Source organism: Diadema setosum, chromosome 19 (assembly GCF_964275005.1).
Source record: "Diadema setosum chromosome 19, eeDiaSeto1, whole genome shotgun sequence".
NCBI lineage: Eukaryota > Metazoa > Echinodermata > Echinoidea > Diadematoida > Diadematidae > Diadema > Diadema setosum.
In genome coordinates this window covers 7,597,808-7,615,900 of record NC_092703.1, presented here as the reverse complement: position 1 = coordinate 7,615,900, position 18,093 = coordinate 7,597,808, and the positions used below count along the sequence as shown (strand labels likewise).

Here is an 18,093-nt window from a genome sequence, read left to right as displayed (position 1 = left end):
TGAAATAAAGTGAAGTGAAGTGAAGTGAAGTGAAGTGAAGTGAAGTGAAGTGAAGTGAAGTGAAGTGAAGTGAAGTGAAGTGAAGTGAAGTGAAGTGAAGTGAAGTGAAGTGAAGTGAAGGGAAGGGAAGTGAAGTGAAGTGGAAAGCGAAGTGAAGTGAAAAGTGAAGTGAAGTGAAACAGTGACTGGAACAGGGCCCCTAGCATTCAAGTGTGCAGACCTACACAAATTAACAGTCATTCACATCACATATTACAAAACTAAAGTTTGAAAATGTGTTAATTAGGGGCCCAATTTCTTAAAAGATGGAATGGGAACTTTAAATACCAACAGCCATTCAGGAAGCTGGATAGTTGTCATTACCATGACAGTTGCCATTCCATCAAAAGTTGATATCGTATCAATTTTTCTATGAAATAGGGCCCAGGATGTGTGAACAGCACTCATCCATCCTGCACACCTTGTCCCCTCCTGGAACCATCTCTCTGGCTGTCTGGAGTCCTGCTGCCGCAGCCATCACCAGACAGGTCTTCTGTCTCCCAAGGTTGTTGGCATCGTTTTGGAGAAGCTGACAGAGCTGTGGATGGCAGTGAATGAAGGGGTTGCAGGGACACAAACATTACTGTCGATTTGATATGTGTGTAATAAATGGTAATACCACCAACCTTGCCTTTCACTTAAAATATTCATATGGTTTTTGTAAATACTCTCTAGCAACCCCCTCCCCCCCCCCTCCAAAAAAAAAAAAAGAAAAAGAAAAAAAAAAGAGAGCTACCATTACAGCTTCAAGGTTTGAGTTTTAAGATACTACTTCTTCATAAGTACTACTCAATAAGTATTAGTCACACTAGTGTGTACATGATTTTCCACAGCGATTTAGACAAGATTTATGATACTACAATGAAAACTTCATACATTTTGCATATGTATACTTAGCACTGCTTTGATTGAATACTGACAGATTAACAACTTTCTGTAAAGATGAAACAGTAACTCATCATGTTAAGACTAGAATATCTGAGTGATATGCAGAGATTGTACAAGGGGATAAATTTGATACAAAAAGAGCTTTCGTTAATAGAAAAAAAATCAATATTGACATTCTCCGTTGATAAGTTATACTAGTCAGACACTATCACATACACTTTTAGCAAGAGTGCTCATTTAAGTCGAAACACTGTACAGCATTATTTTGTGATTGTCTGCATTTGCGGACATCATGGAAGAGTTTAAAAGAGCAGACCACTGGTAAAGCTTGGTGTGTATTTCACCTTTCCACAGAGTTCAAAGAACTTGCAGGTCAGTCGGCTGTCAGTGGAGTGTTCAATGGCCAGGTTCCAAGCTGAAGAAAAAAAAACCCCCAAAACATGCAGCGTAAACAGTGTCAGATGATCCCATTTTAGGAACTGATTCGAGCCAATGAAATTCACTGGCCTGAATACACACAGGCAAGTCTAACTCCAGTCCTTGGACTCTACAAATTAAGATTGCATGTATATGAAAATGACACTTTGTGAATGCCAATGGACATCCAATGATTAACGTGCACTGACACTTGCATGTACAAGCTACACCTATTTCACACTTGTTTCAGTCCATGGACTACACTCGTGATATTTTCCCGTTTTTGTTTTTGTTTTTTTTAGATAAAAACTATCTACACCAAGACTCTCAAAATGTTTTTTTTTTTTTTGTGTCCAAAAAAAATGTGTTGTAACTGTGGTGATATTGAAGAATATGTGGCAGATTATTCAACCTCAATGAGTTGAGATTTAAATAGAAGTGGAAGTCAGGAAATGTAATCTCCTTCAGTTCAATGTAGGAAAGAAGATATGATTGAAGAACTTTGCCTTGAAATCTTTTGGCATGTTCATCTATTTGCCCTTTCCATTTTGAAGCAGAGCTCATTGAGCAACAAAAAATCTGTCCCTGGTGGAGTACTGAAGATATACAAATTTCTCCCATTACCACTGAAAAGCATACATACACATAAAAACCCAAGGCAACAGAAAATCTTATGTTGTTATCTAAAGCAGCCAAGCAAAAGTGGTGAAAAAAAAAGCACTTTGTGTCATGCCATAAAGAGCGGCATATCTTTTTTTCCGCAGCAACATCATGAAAGTTATTTAATTTGCAGTAAACCAACCAAACCTAGGGGTGTGAGAGTACTTGCAGAAAAAAGAAAAATCTAGAAAAAATCTGAAACTTATGAAAAAAAAAATCTGAAGTGCATTGAATTGTGAAACTGTAAATACATTCGAAGTGCCAAACAGTCTGGAAAGTGGGCTTTGAGCAGAATGAAAAAACCTGAAATCAGATTAAACTCTGAAATTTCACATCCCTGCAAATGGTGACACATTTACATTCACTAGATTACTCAATCAATTTTTTTTCATTGTTATTGATATTATTTTATTATTATTATTATTATTATTATTATCATTATTATTATTATTATTATTATTATTATTATTATTATTATTATTATTATTATTATTATTATTATTATCATTATTATTATTATTATTATCATTATTATTATTATTATCATCATTATTATTATTATTATTATTATCATTATCATTATCACTGTCATTGTTTTTATTATTATTAACACCATCATCATAAGCATTATTTGTTCAGCATTACAGAAAAGCATGCAATTGTTGTATATCATCAGCAGTCCCATATCTCTTGGCTATAGTCACTCTCACAAAATGGGACAAAACTCACCAACTTTCATGAACCATGCAGCCTCGTTCCGCCGGGTCTCTTCATCACTGAGTGATACCACTTCAAGCTCTGCTAGACCCTTCAGGTGAACCACGACTGTGGATGAAACAGAAATGCAGACTTGCCTATATCTTCTTCATTATTATTATTATTATTTTTTTATTATGATTATGATTATGATTATGATTATTATTATAATTATTAAAACCATTGCAGACCAATACCCTAAAGGTACTGTTTACCATTGGGAGCAATGATTAAATAAATGTTCATGTTATCACACTTGATGCAGAAATGTAGGTCAGTTATATCACAAAACATTCTACCATATAGAAATTTTGCAATAAAGCCTAAAGGAGATATCACTATTTTTCTCAATAACTTGTTATAATCTTATTATATATTATATTATATTATCTTGTTATAACTATGTCCACATTTTGTAGATTTAACAATACTTAACATTGATTATACTGATTAACATTTTTACATTTTAGAACTATTTTGAAGCACTAAAGCTTGGTTTTTATTTCATCTGCAAATGGTTAATAATGCCTTTAACATGAACTTAGTTTTAAGTGTTTGTTACTATGCTGTGATGGTCACAAGACATGAATAGACTTTCGAGACTGTTGGTTGGTGATAAAAAAAAAAGGTCAGGTATTACCTATCCATGTAAAGAGCAGTATTAAAATAATATATCTCCTTTAGAGGCATTATTTACCACTTGCAGCTTTAGTGCTTCAAAATAGTTCTAACATGTCAGTTAGGGATAGAATCAACCAATGTAAGAATGTTGATTAGCATAATCAATGTGAATATTGTTAAAGTTGCAAAATGTGAAAAATAGTTATAATAGAACTGCTTCTAGAATAAACCGTCTGCAGTTATGATTTATTGAGAAAAATAGTGATATCCCTTTATTTGACAGGCTTTATCGTGAAATTTTTACATGGTAGGATGCTTTCTGATACAACTGACCTACATGTACACATATGCATCAAATGTGATAACTCAAACTTTTTTAAAATCACTGCTCCCAATGGTAAACAGTAGCTTTAACATGAACTTGATTTTAGATGTTTGTATGCTGCGAAGGTAACAAGGCATGAAGTTAATGCATGGATACATTTTTGAGACTGTTGGTTGGTTAAAAAAAAAAAAAGCAAGCCGGGTATTACCTATCCACGTAGAGAGCAGTACTAAAACAATATATCTCCTTCAAGTCCTCAGAAAGGGGCCACTTTTAAGCTACACTTGTACATGCATGCTCATTTCGGCCTACATTTTATGGATGATCTGTTGTAGAGAGGTTAGCACACTGTTAATTTGACTCTTCAATTTTTTTTTAAAGCAGTTTCTCTGGCAGAATGAATATATTGAAGCTGGCAGTTCCATTAAACAAGACAAGCAACAAAAAATCCAATTCTTGGGTGTTAGACTTCTTTGTCCAAAGGCAATTGGTCATTTCGTTTCAGTGAGAAATGTCACCAGTGCAGAGTTCCATTTAAGAACTACAGTGACAGAAGAAAGCCCCTATAATGTTCTGTAACTTATTCAGTGGGCATCATATATAACTCTGTCCTACCTGATTCTAAGTATTCTGCCACAACATTTGCTTCACTCCTGAAAAAAAACAAACAAACAAATGACAGGGAGCATTCACAACACTCTACTCAAATTTGATGCTTTTTTTTTATATTTGATTAACGAAAGCCTTCATATCTGAAAGATAATCATTATTGATGGTTGTTTTGAAGGGAAAAAAGAGCAAATAGATGTGGACAATACAAACTATGGTCACAACTACATGATTACATGTAACAGCAACTTTTAGTAGATTATCACATCACATCACACTAGTAATCTTTCATTTTAAAGTGCTCTAGGAGAAAGAGGAATTAGTTTCGTCATTTCACATTTTGCTCTATGTCAAAAAAAAAAAAAGAGAGTGAAGTTGTGAAAAGGCCTGTAAAGAGAAGCAGTATTGCTACTTGGAAACGGAATGACAGGGACTTGTTGATTTACTGCTTTCAATAGAGTAACATTTCCGATGGGTTATGACATGGCATACTTGATTTCTGTAAGCAATGGATAAAATTGACCAGCTTGTAAAGAATTTCATTGCTTACTTTGGGTCTCCACTCCCTTCACACAGAGTCAACCTCAGTCTAGTTAGGCATCTAGGGACAAAGAACGACATTATTTCAAAGCCAAATTATCCACTGCTTTTTTCTGTAACTCCAAAGCTCCAGCTCTAAATGATTAACATTCAAACAATACATCCTAAACTAAAGATGAGATGTAATGTCCAACCTCATCACACTGCCACGGTGTACTTTCTAGTACTGAAGAGCCTGATCAAATTCTTTGATATCAATCCTGTCCATCAACCAAAATTTCATACGTAACAATGATCAGTACTTTCACATAAAAAAAAAAAAAATGTTTACATGCAGAACTATCTTGATGCATTTATCTAAAAGATGTTACCTGGTACATGAACAACTTGCAATTAATCGACAGTAACATTAATATTTATAAAGATGCATGAGCCTTTTTGTGATATAACCTTGGATGTTTTATCAGGGGAAGCACAAAGTATCACCTGAAACAAGTAAGAATCTGCTGAGGATCCTTGGAGCTGCGGACTAGGTTTTCTAGGGCAGATATGGCAACATGCTTGTTACTTCTCTGGGAAAGAGACAAAGTAAGAGAAAAAAAAGAGAGTAACAAACATTCAGGCAGATAATAGGAGAGAGTATTAATAAGTAAGATACGTACAGTGGCAGATTAAATGTTTTTCTCAATCTCTCACTTGATTCAGTAATATATTCCCCCATATTTTCAAGGGAGTGTTAGTTTTGAGTGAAGAATAGCATTTAGTAGTCCATGACAACAGCATTCACATACAAAATATGAGACACAAATATGGAAGTGACAGGGAAGTACAGATCACAACTGTTTTCCTGCTCTTAGTGAACTCTTAAAAAAAATGTGTTTTTGTCGCAGCTGGACAGAATGTACAAGTGCCTTTATTGTAAAAGAGAGAGAGAGACAGTAAGCACATCAAAATAACGAAACCAAGTACTCTTATGTGATCATCATGGTATTTAAGCTTGAGTGCATTGAATGCTGTCATAAATTGATTGCTTTGCCTGCTTGCAAAATTACTTTTCTATACTGAGCATGTATGACTGTATAGAGACATCTCCTCATCATAAATGCAGCATGAGAATAAACTGAATACACAAGCTCATCTTTGGGAAAAAAATTTGTCGAATTCTCACTTGACCGGGTGTGATTCAGTAGCACTAATGCTTTGTTTATTGCACAAAAAGTACTGGAAATTTGTGCAAACCTCAAAAGCTAGCTGAGCAGCCAATGAAATGAGACTGTGAACTTCTTCCTGATGTGGAAGATCCCGTGTGGTTTCCTGGCCCAATGCAGCTGCACCAAGCTTTTGAATGGCAGTGATGGCTGGGAAAGACAGAGAAAGCAATGGTCATCAATAATAGTGCAAACAGTTACAATGTGAAAGGATAGAAAATGAGGTAATGTGGAGTGAGGGAATGGACCTACAGTGTATGAGCATTCTCACTATGCTTTACTATATTTAATAATACTATATTTAATACTATAGTATAATAATACTATAAAAATATAGTATAATAATACCATATTTAATAATATAGCATTTTTGTTATTCAAACACTGCGAGATTTGTATGCAGTCTGGTTTGTGCGATATCTATGTGGTTCATTAGTTTATTACTCATTGATTTTTTGTACTTGTGTAATTTTAGTTGGTCAAGACAAACATATCCATTCTCCGTGTAAAATTATATGCCTATGAACTTGGGAACCTACAGTTTTACAAGCTTTAAAGCTTTTATGTAGGCCCCATCATATTTCTTATACTTACTAGTGACATTTTCACACAATATGACCTTGTACATTTGTGTCAAGTATATTTTCTTTTTCTTTTCTTCTACAATCAAAAGACATGATTGTATATATTTTGTATTCTTGTTTTGTTGTCAATAATTTGTAATGTCATCATTGAGAAATGGAAATATGAAATAAATTTGAACTTTGAACTATGTTTGACATTCCGGACAAGAATATCTTTAATTTTCAAGACACATTTCTGGGATCAGTGCAATGTCAGTTATCTATATCCATTCAACTCTTCAGTAACTTCTATGTCTGTACTAGTGCAATAAAATACTCAAAAGCATCGCATGACCCACTCACAAAGCATCAGGTGAACATCTCACATAGAATACCACATGACCCACTCAGAGCATCACATGACTCACCCTGCTCATCCTTGCCCTGGTTGATGGCCACTTTGAAGAGAAGGTAGTGTGTGTAGAGGTTGCTGGGGTCATTCCTCTCTGCTTCCCCCATTGCTTCCTCTGCCTAAAAAAACACAAAGTATTGAAAATGCAACAGCATACATAAATTATATTTTTGTCTTTGACAGGTGAACTGTACTTTAACATAATACCATATAATTCATCTCTATAAAACAATGAAAAGACACCCAGACAAACAAACATAAATACCATGTATACTTTCTTTCCTTATTGCTGATTAAGAATCAAGCACTTGAATTACATGTCCTTAGAAATAAGATCTATATCTTTAAACACCCATAAACAAAATAATACTAAAATGTTTAACGAGGCAGCAATGTATATGTTGTTCAATAATAAATTCTTGAAAAAAAAAATTAATGCAGACAGCATGGAAACACAAATGATTTAAATCTTTTATCCTATTTTTTTTCCTTTGCAAAATAGGCAAGGAATGGAATGATTGATCAATTCTTAGAAGTTCACTGAAATTGGCGACATGGATAAAAATAAGCACAAAATAAGAAAATAGCTGTTGCTAAAAAATTCTACTGAAAGTAACCCCAGAGATGGTAATGTTTTACCACGAGGCTTCAGCTTCAGTGGTCTACTAGCTGGCAGTCTTACCTTCTGGAACTGCTGCAGCCTGATGTAGCAGGAGGCTCTGTTCCGCTGCAGCTTGGCGATGTTGGCTTTCTCCATGTCTGGGTTGTCAGCCAGCAGGCTGAGGGAGAAGTTGTACCACACCAGGGCGTCGCCGCAGTCGTCCCCCTACGAGGTGAGGCCATCCAATGCAACGGAGAGAGGAAATTATTGTGTCTCATGTAAGCTTGTATGAAAACTTTGGATGTTTCAATGAGCTAGCAATACCTTGTTGTCTACTGAAGGGAAGTTTGTGTACTGAAAGACCAGAAATTTTCACCTGCACTAAACTTTCACAAATTTTACAAGTCAAGATTCGCACAATGCAAGTTGCCAGTGACAATTTGTGAAAGTTTCATGTCATGAAAAAGGCCACAGGCTCCAAATCACGAAAGTTTCATCCCGCAAATGTTTCTGATTTTACATCACTTCCTTCCACAACATCAAATAAGAGATTGAAGCTTCTATCAGAATTCAGCAACATACCTGCCAAACCTAAAATGTGATAATCAGTAGGATCAATGCTAGAAAAAAGATATATCATTGCAGGTGATCACAAAAAATAGGAACATTAGTATCGTTGAATAAAGAATAAAATTGGATTATTCCTTTCCAATAGGAATAGCTAGCAGGTATACATCACTACTGATGTTCCTACTAAAAACAACAATGAAAAGCAAGATCAATATTGATTCAACAGTTCTAAAAAAAAGCATTCCTGTTATTTTTCATTTCACCTCATTTAAAGCATAATGAAACTCACATTTACAAAATTACAACTATTTCAGACAATGACCTTATGTAGTATACTGGAATTCAGGGTTAAAGTAACAGCTTTTTCAGACAATGAACTTATATAGTATAATGAAAGTCAGGTTTACTAATTAACAACTATTTCAGGCAATGACAGTACCAGGCATGCCATGATATGTGTGTGATTTTGACAGGAGAAACAATTGTCAATTGGATAGCGGTGAATAGAAAATACAAACACCTCATAGGCCTCTGCTGCCTGTTCCCACAGTAAAACATGCAGCTGTCTCAGTGCACTGCCATCCAAGGCTGCATGGTGATCTACAGCAAAGCATTGGAAAAGTTGTCATGTATTTTCTTCGCTTCCAAAATGTAAGTCAATTTTGTTCACTTCCAACATGAGTCATTGGGTGGTTTTGCTGGCAAGAATCTCTATCAGGGGTAGATATGAATATGTTAATTCTTCATTTTCTATGGAAGAGTTAATCAGTGGATCTAGAGGTTTAGGGTCAAACTCCTGGTGCCAAACAAACTACCTAGACTGGTTCTTTGCATTAAATTAAAGCTAGATTCAGCTAAGTTTACCATACATCTACTAGGTACTCATCAAGAACGTCGATCTGAAATTCATTACTACACTGGAATAGAGAGTGCCAGTCCTTGTACAGTGGTCACAATGCACTCGAGGCTTGCAGAAGAGTCATGTGATTTCATTAGAAAGAGTCACATGATTTCATTTGGAAGAGTACTGCAATTTTATTTGAGAGAGTAACGTTATTTCAAAGTGCGGGAAGAGTGAAAATGAAAAGTGGCAGTCCTCGCGAGATGGCGACAATGTCATTATGGCATGTGAAAGATTACTGTTATTTCATTTGCCATACATGATTTCAACAAACAAGAAAATGCCTAGGGTTGAGCAACATCAAGATATCATCATAACAGGGTAAAATGTGAGCTGACAAGAGGCTGTTTGCAAGTTGTTCAACAATGCCTCGAGTTGCTGTGGAGGCATGTGGTCATGATGCGAATGTTTGATCTCACCTGAAATGATGGTCTCCACTAGACTCCTCGCCTGCTGCAGCCTCTTGTTCCGAGTCAACAGCTCCAGCTGCAGTACCAGCAGCTTCCCCAGACCGGCTGTGCCTGCAAAACGGCTGGTCAGACGCCTACAGGCTGTCAGGGACAAGTCATTCCTACAGAGTAGGGGATGATAATTGTAGCACAGAATAGGATTCAAGAGCAGTCTTGAGGTACCCCCTCCCCCACCCTTTTCTCCTCTTCACATTCACATTCAGTTCATTATTAGAGAATTGTGGTATGGATATGAGGGCATTATAGTGACATAGGACCCCACTTATTTAATGTGCACGCCAAGCATGCACTTGCATGTAGAGTAAATGGAGGTGGAGAGGCACAAGAAATAAACAGATATTGTGCAAAGTGAATGATTGGGGTCCTATTTCACGATGATACTGATATCAGGATGACACTACATTTCTCATTCCTATGACATCAGCTACCATGGATCAAATCAACTGCAAAAATTCATAACTTAACAGGGAAGAAAAGAAGAGAATGGGGCACAGACCAAAAGAGACTCTTCGCAAGGTAGTTCAGTATTTGACCCGTCTGGTAAACTAAATTGAGAGTAGTTCCTAAACACAAGTTGTAATATTTCTATGCACATAATCTTAGCATAACCACACACAATTAGCCTTTATCCCCAGCTGTCAGATCAATGTCTCATTCTATTTGAGCGATTCCTCTCCTTTCAATATGACTACTAAATGACTCATAGAGCTAACTTACTTGTCATGTTTGGCCAGCAGTTTGACTGTTTCAATGGCCAACTCCACAGACAGATCTTTGTGAACAATGGCCTCCTCTACAGCTAGGGAGACAACAAGAAACAAAATGAATGTATTCAGTTTTCTGTGATGGATTTGTGTGTCTTACTGTGATTTCACGCATTTTACACTTTCACACAATGTTATTGTAAAATTGCACAGATATACCGGCAGCACATAAGGGGCTTTCTTGGCAAATATAACAAACTTCATTGCAGTGCCATGTCATGCAAAATGATATTAAACACTTCACTCAATTGGGAATTTATCCACTCTTTCCTCACATGTAACAATAATTTCATTTTATCAGGAGGATGTAATATTCCTATGCGTGATGGCGTATGCTTGATATCAAAACTGAAAACTTTGGATAGATACTTCTCAACTGCCCGAGTGTTTGGAGGAAAAGTAGATAGTATCATTGATAGAGGAAAGTTGGCAGCAGAATTAAACATACCATTATAATTTTTGATTGAAATACCTGAACAGTGGGTTTTGGTGGGGGCACTTGGGTGAGGGGCAAGGAGCAGTTTGGCAACAAAAGAAATATTATGTTGTCTTATGGTCAAGACAGTCAATACCTAGAAGTCCAGCTGTGAGAAAGCTGAAGGGTCACTCCTTTTGCATGACAATAATGCTCTGGTCATTACAGATGTAAGTAAAGCGATTTAAAAGGATGTATGACAGACTTACCAGCTTGAAGCAGTTTAGTGTCGACGGTTTCACTCAACAGAATTATCTTGATCTTCAGATGGAGACCAAATGGATGACTGTGCTCCTGGAGATTAAATCAATGAGTAGCATAGATAGAGGGAAGGAGATTGATAGAAAATCAGATACATGTTCCCTTTTCATTTCTTCAAATCCATTCTGTCATATGCATACTGCAGACTGCAGAAACAAGCTTGTGACATGTGAAAGATGAAATACTGTTTTCCAGTTGCAGAAAATTTGCCCTTTCCACCATCCAACAAGAAGTCTTCTTTCTATTCTGTTTTTTTTTTTTTCCAGTGGCGTGTAAAGGAGCCAGGAAAGGTTGCTGGGATTTCTTTTCTAGTAATCATGTTGCTCAAGCATTTTGATAAAGGCAGTTTGAGAATGAGGATTTCAGTATGTCTTTTACCAACAATTATCTTGATCTTCAGATGGAGACCAAATGGATGACTGTGCTCCTGGAGATTAAATCAATGAGTAGCATAGATAGAGGGAAGGAGATTGATAGAAAATCAGATACATGCTCCCTTTTCATTTCTTCAAATCCATTCTGTCATATGCATACTGCAGACTGCAGAAACAAGCTTGTGACATGTGAAAGATGAAATACTGTTTTCCAGTTGCAGAAAATTTGCCCTTTCCACCATCCAACAAGAAGTCTTCTTTCTATTCTGTTTTTTTTTTTTTTTTCCAGTGGCGTGTAAAGGAGCCAGGAAAGGTTGCTGGGATTTCTTTTCTAGTAATCATGTTGCTCAAGCATTTTGATAAAGGCAGTTTGAGAATGAGGATTTCAGTATGTCTTTTACCAACAATTTTGTTCACTCTGAAAAAGATTACACATGCAAAGAGTAGCACACTGCAGCCACAGTCACTCATCAAAGCTACAATAGCTATCATATCAAGGCATGCCACCTGCAATTTCAATCCAGCCATCACATCACAGAATTTCTTTATTATTTTAGACAACTGGAGAATACTAGATATGTTGATGGCAAATAAAGGGATATCAAAGCAACACATTCTCCTCCCTGCTTGCTGAACTGGAAGATTAATGGGCAATATAGATAAACCATATACGGGCAATTCCCTCCCTCCCCCACGGCTAAATACCTAATAGTGGTAAGGTTAGAGTAAAGATTAGGGTGAGGGTTAGGTTAAGGGTATAGAGTTTGGATTAGGATTAGGTTCAGGATTAGGATTAGGGCCAAGAGAAGGGTCCGGGGTAATTGCCCAGGGGGTAATTGCCCTAGACACATTTTTTTCTGATGCATGTTGCCATCTGTGGCTGATATGTGGTGTACAGGGAGAGGGCTTGGAGGAGAGGGTACCACTGTATTCATGGGGTTTAGTGATGGGGGGGGGGGGGGGGGAGGGAAGGGGGGAGAAGGGAGGGGGACTTACAGCATTAGCCAGACTGACAGCATTGAGAGCCTTCTGTGAGTACTGCGCTGCATCCCAGTCCAGGTAGGCGCTGGCAAGGAGACGGAGGGTCTTTGCCTGGTTTCATCAAACAAACAAAACATGATGATGATCAATTTGGAAAGAAGCCACATGGAATCTCCTGTAGGCAATATAAAATGAACAATTTCTGTAATTACCCCCCCCCCCAAAAAAAAAAAAATAAAAAAAAACACAAAACAACAAACACACCAAAATTCACAAAACCAGATTCACCCAAACCATTCCTAAAAGAAATGGGAGACGGCTATATCTATCATCCTTATCATGGGTTCAAGCTCTAACTTTTCCAACTTATGGAATCAATATTGATCGTGACTGATAGGGATCTTTATCGACGTCCCTTTGACTTGCTTAAAAATGATATATGATGATTTCTTCTGCTTCTTCTCCTTGTTGCACTACTTCCTTCAGTCCTGACGGTTATTGCAGTTTACTCTGTGTGTCTTTGTGTGTGTGTTTTTATTAGCAAGGGCACCTGTGTACTGCAGCCTGGAAGAAGGATGCATACATTATGTTGGCTAAGAGCAAGAACAAAATAAGATACATTTTATGTGATAGGACAGAAATAACTTAATTTGTTGAGGACGAATCCAGAGAATACTCGGGCAGGTGTCTATGAGAAATGCATGTTATAGCAAAATCAGTCTGTCTTCAATGGGCTAATTGTTCACTGCTCCATTATCTTGCATGCTAGGGGTTAGGCCAACATCACTTACCTGCATTTTGCTGTCAATATCGTGGCAATCTTTTCCAAGCTCATAGCTTTGTCTGGCAGAAAGTAGTTGGAGAATATTTGAACAGTTTATACAACAAAGTGAATCACTTTATATAATAATTATATAATGATATGGAAACTATATAGCACTTACGCTGAAAATTTTTCTGAGCACTTTACAAAAAAGAACAAACATATAAATCAACTACAAGTACAAATAATCCACAATTACATAATCATCAGTTCTGTTCTTGAAATAAATGGGTTTTGAGTTTCCTTTTGAAAATTTCAATGGAGGTAGAGGACTGAATATGAGTAAGGAGGTTGTTCCAGAGAAGGGGGGCACAAATAGAAAAAGTGCAATCTCCAAACTGTTTGTAGGTGCAAGGGCCAAGCTTATATTATATGCTTGCTGGATGTCAGTGCTTGAGACTAGCAGTTACAACCAACAATAAGGAAAGAGAGTAATAACAAAAATACTGACAAGTTTTCAGGACAAGCTCTTTGAACAGATAAGCTATATTAACCACAGACACAATAAGGAGAAGTGTTATGATCCACTGCTAGTGGGTCAATTCTATACTTCTCTGCATTTCTGACCGACTCACAATTATTTAGGCTCTGGAACAGAAATACCTGAACAAAATAGACACTTTTTTGTTTTTGTTTTTTGCAGTAACTCAAACGTTTGTCCCCTTCCCATTACATTTGTGTGTATGTATGTGTGTGCGTGAGGGGGGGGGGGGGGTGGGCATAAGTAAATTTATGATAAGAAATATAATGTAAGATCACACATTTTTTGAATAATCCATATAATCATTTGTTGCTAGGAGAACGCTGTGATGAACAAATAAAGACAAACTTTTCTTTGAAAAATGAGCTACAGTTGAACCTCTATTATCCGGCCTCCCTTTATCCGGATCTCTCTATTATCCGGACGCAATCTCGCCGTGATTTTTTTTTTTTTTATAATTACGGGAAGAAAGGGGGATTCCCAACTCCTTGAGAACTCCTACCCAAACACACATGAATTACATATTACTTCCAATATGATTAACATACATTGCATCAAATTTCCTTCCAAATTGCTTACCTTCAGACATTTCAACATCCCGAAACATCCCCAAATGTAACAATGAAGAGGTTGAAGTATACACATTACTACATGTGGTACTACAATGGGCTACATCAGTACATGTGTATGTATATGTACATGTATAAAGCATTGAGTCTCCCGTATCCGGCCAAATCCCTTATCCGGATGAGCCCCGGTCCCGACTTGTCCGGATACGAGAGGTTCAACTGTACATATTTACCTCAGCCAAGAAACAGCAGATTCAAACTTATCACTCTTTTGTGCATCACAGCCAAAGTTGTAGCACAGCTTGGCCAAAAGTGATGTCTGCAAATAGATATTATGACTAAAATTATTGAATTCAGTTAACATATGATATCATTACCAATCTACTGAAAGCTGAAATCCAAGCATTTTAATCTGAATGATGTAAGATGTCCAATTTTAGTTTTGCTTCACATATGAAAGATAATATTTTGTTTTCTTCATAGGAACTATTTAGCATGGAATACATAATCAAACATCGGTATTTCAGGACACTGTAAACCTTAATTGCAACAAGATGGTACTCTATAATATCTTTCCTTGTTTGTATCATGATAAGTTTTTACCGACTTCTTCATATTCTGATGGACATTGAAAACGATATTCTGAAAAGTCAGGAAAGGGAGGTAATATAGCACTGATTAAAAGGGAAATACAGAAAATATACTACATAAAGTGTGCAACATGAAATACATGGCGACATGACTATTGAAAACAACTGGGGGGGGGGTAGATATTGTGGATTGTTATGAAGCAGTAGATGTACATGGGCATAGGAATATATCCATAATGAGAAATTGTGAAGGAATGGAGGGTAGATGTGTGGACAGAAATTGCAATGAGTTCTCTGAAAGGGACTGTACAGTACTGGTTGAGGTAGGGATTCATGTTTTGAACATTCCTAAGTGAGATAATGAAAAGCCTCTTATGATAATATGAAAGAGCATGTAATTTTAAGAAGGATTCAACGTTTATTTGATGAAAATTGGTTTTCAAATGGCTGAGATATCCAAAAAAGTGTTAATAATAAAAGGCGACAGGCCCCAACTTTATTAGTATCTCTTTGTTTCACTTTGATATTGGATATCTCAGCCATTTCAAAACCGATTTTCATCGAATAAACTTTTGATACCCCTTAGAACTGCATGCTCTTTGACATCTAATAGAGTGGTTTGTGAATATCTCACAAAACGTTAAAAGCTAAATCTTCACCTCGACCAGAACTGTACACACCCTTGAAGGTGGTACAGACAAAATTATATTGGACCATTTTACCTCGGTGGTCAAAGTTGACAGGAGAGCTGTGGCTTTCTCTATCCACTCCAAGCCTTGACTGTGATCTTCTTGTGCCACAGACTGTAGGGGGAAAAGGACGACAAATTTCAATCTATGTACAGTTGAACCTTTCGTATCCGGACAAGTCGGGACCGGGGCTCATCCGGATAAGGGATTTGGCCGGATACGGGAGACTCAATGCTTTATACACACCGTATAATAGAGCTCTATGGTACATACACATACACATGTACTGATGTAGCCCATTGTAGTACCACATGTAGTAATGTGTATACTGCGACCTTTTCATTGTTACACTCAGTAACAGACCCCAAAATAGAGGTTCGTGTTTGCAAGCGGAAATCATTTTCTTTTATAAATTCTTGGGATGATTTACCTAAATAATTATTAAGAAATGTATCAAGCATATGTAATTCATGTATGTTTCCTCCCGTTGTTATTAAAAAAAGATAAAAAAATCACGGCGAGATTGCGTCCGGATAATAGAGAGATCCGGATAAAGGGAGGCCGGATAATAGAGGTTCAACTGTATATGAAATTATTCCTTTTATGTCAATTTACACTTTTGTATAATGTAAATCTGTGCAATTTGATCTTTGGTCTCCAGTCGTATTTTTGATAAAGACCTTGCAATTCAATTAAAAAAACGAAAATACGGTATAGAGTCACATGGGCAGATGGATGGATAGATTGATGGGACAGATGAATGGATGGATGGATGGATATGTGGAATGTGTGAAGACAATGCCTCTGACTATAGTGCCAGAGGCAAAAGGCAAAGACAAATTTGCATGATATGAAATATTGCAAAATATCTTTTACACTCATGCAAAGACTATGGAAGGAAAGAAAAATTTCCCAGAACAAGAACACGCATTTTCTGGGCCACAAACTATGTTAATCAAATTTGATAGCCAATAAACAGAACCAACACTTTTCAGACTGTTCTTCTTTTTTACTTCAACCACTCATTTTTTTTTTTTTTTGGAATAAGTTTCATCCTTTCTCTTTGCATGTGTATGCTGTTCATTTAATGAAATTCAGTCTTTTAGCGGTATCCACACACTTTTGATTCACAAGCTATTTCATACCGAGAATATTCAACAAACAATACATCAGGCATGATGGGTAGATTCTAGGATATTCATGCCACAGCCATAGGAGCAAGTTCAGACTCAGGTAAAGTTAAACATCATAAATGGAAATAAATAAACTTTGTACATTAATTTTCCAAGACAGCAGATGAACAGTAATATTCTTTGAAACTGATTGACAAATTGCCCTACATCGATGTAAATATTAAAAGCACTGAATTGATCAGTGTTTGAGAAGTAGCCATGATAAAAAAATTTACGTCGATGTAGGGCAATTTGTCAATCAGTTGCAATGAAAAAATCTCAATGGAAGAATTTTATGAATTTGGGTAATTTTCTTCTTCATGCATTTGTTTTTCATTTCATTGACTGACATGTAATTCAAATTGGCTTGTAATGTCTGGATAAAATTTTTCACCTGCTAATCATCACTTCACACCCTTCTCGTTAACTTACCACCTTGGCCTTGTAGCAGTAAATCTTGAATGCCTCTCTGTCCACTCCTTTCTTTTTTTCTGCCATCCAGGCACTCTCAGCCATTGATAGACCAGAGTCACCCGCTGTCTGAATGTGCCTCTTCAGTTTGTCTAGTCCCTGTGAGCACCATGTATTTGGACATACATTCATTACAAGGCATTCATGTTATAACAAATATAGCTATAATGGCATTTTCCTTACAACAAAATTAGAATTAAGGCACCAAATTATCATCCACATAATTATTTTCTATACATTACTGTTAGGATATAACAACATTTTGATATAACAAAAGAAAAAAGGCTAGTCCCAACAATTCATCATAATGGGAGTGCACTGTCAAAATGTGTATTTATTTTAAGACTACTTCCAGACATCACTTGTAATATATAGGAGACTGAAATGTAGCTATATTGTATTGCAAAACTGTTTATTGCAGTCTAAAAACACTTACTTCCAATGCCAGAGTTAGGCACTGCTCTGCCATTGGTAGCTGGTCACAATCTACAGAGACAGATGTGATACAAACAGATAAAATCTTATGGAATACCCATTTTGACTTCCAGAGGTAAATATCGAGAGTAGCTCTCCTTGTGATGTATCACAGATCATAAATCAAGAATAAAGGGATTTCTTTCAAGGGTAGAGCTGTTGTAGTCCTCAACACTACTGACTACAAAGATAAGGCCTCTGAGTTGCTTAGTGATGAGAAAACTTACAAGAAAATGAAGTCTAATCCTACCTCGAAGTACAAAACAAAACTGATTAAGATCTTGCAAAGTGTGAAACAGAGTGGTGCTATGACTGACATCAAATACAGACAATTATATCCTACTTGTGAGGAGGTTCCCAAGTTCTATGGTCTTCCCAAAGTCCATAAA

At 36.6% G+C, this 18,093-nt stretch overlaps 1 protein-coding gene across 1 annotated transcript in view; it reads right to left on the bottom strand.

The window, feature by feature from the left end:
* The window catches only part of LOC140242581 (testis-expressed protein 11-like), a 153,220-nt gene that overhangs the window by 12,098 nt on the left and 123,029 nt on the right, over window positions 1-18,093 (bottom strand). Inside the window, exons 7-25 of the mRNA XM_072322326.1 lie at window positions 17,667-17,716; window positions 17,192-17,329; window positions 15,621-15,701; window positions 14,542-14,627; window positions 13,227-13,278; window positions 12,451-12,546; window positions 11,029-11,113; window positions 10,298-10,379; window positions 9,530-9,681; window positions 8,730-8,809; window positions 7,721-7,864; window positions 7,055-7,157; window positions 6,095-6,213; window positions 5,342-5,427; window positions 4,866-4,916; window positions 4,322-4,359; window positions 2,734-2,829; window positions 1,272-1,342; window positions 461-577 (exon numbers count right to left, since the gene is read on the bottom strand). Coding sequence (XP_072178427.1) covers window positions 461-577; window positions 1,272-1,342; window positions 2,734-2,829; window positions 4,322-4,359; window positions 4,866-4,916; window positions 5,342-5,427; window positions 6,095-6,213; window positions 7,055-7,157; window positions 7,721-7,864; window positions 8,730-8,809; window positions 9,530-9,681; window positions 10,298-10,379; window positions 11,029-11,113; window positions 12,451-12,546; window positions 13,227-13,278; window positions 14,542-14,627; window positions 15,621-15,701; window positions 17,192-17,329; window positions 17,667-17,716 — 1,727 coding nt within the window. The remainder of the gene's footprint in view (window positions 1-460; window positions 578-1,271; window positions 1,343-2,733; window positions 2,830-4,321; window positions 4,360-4,865; window positions 4,917-5,341; window positions 5,428-6,094; window positions 6,214-7,054; window positions 7,158-7,720; window positions 7,865-8,729; window positions 8,810-9,529; window positions 9,682-10,297; window positions 10,380-11,028; window positions 11,114-12,450; window positions 12,547-13,226; window positions 13,279-14,541; window positions 14,628-15,620; window positions 15,702-17,191; window positions 17,330-17,666; window positions 17,717-18,093) is intronic.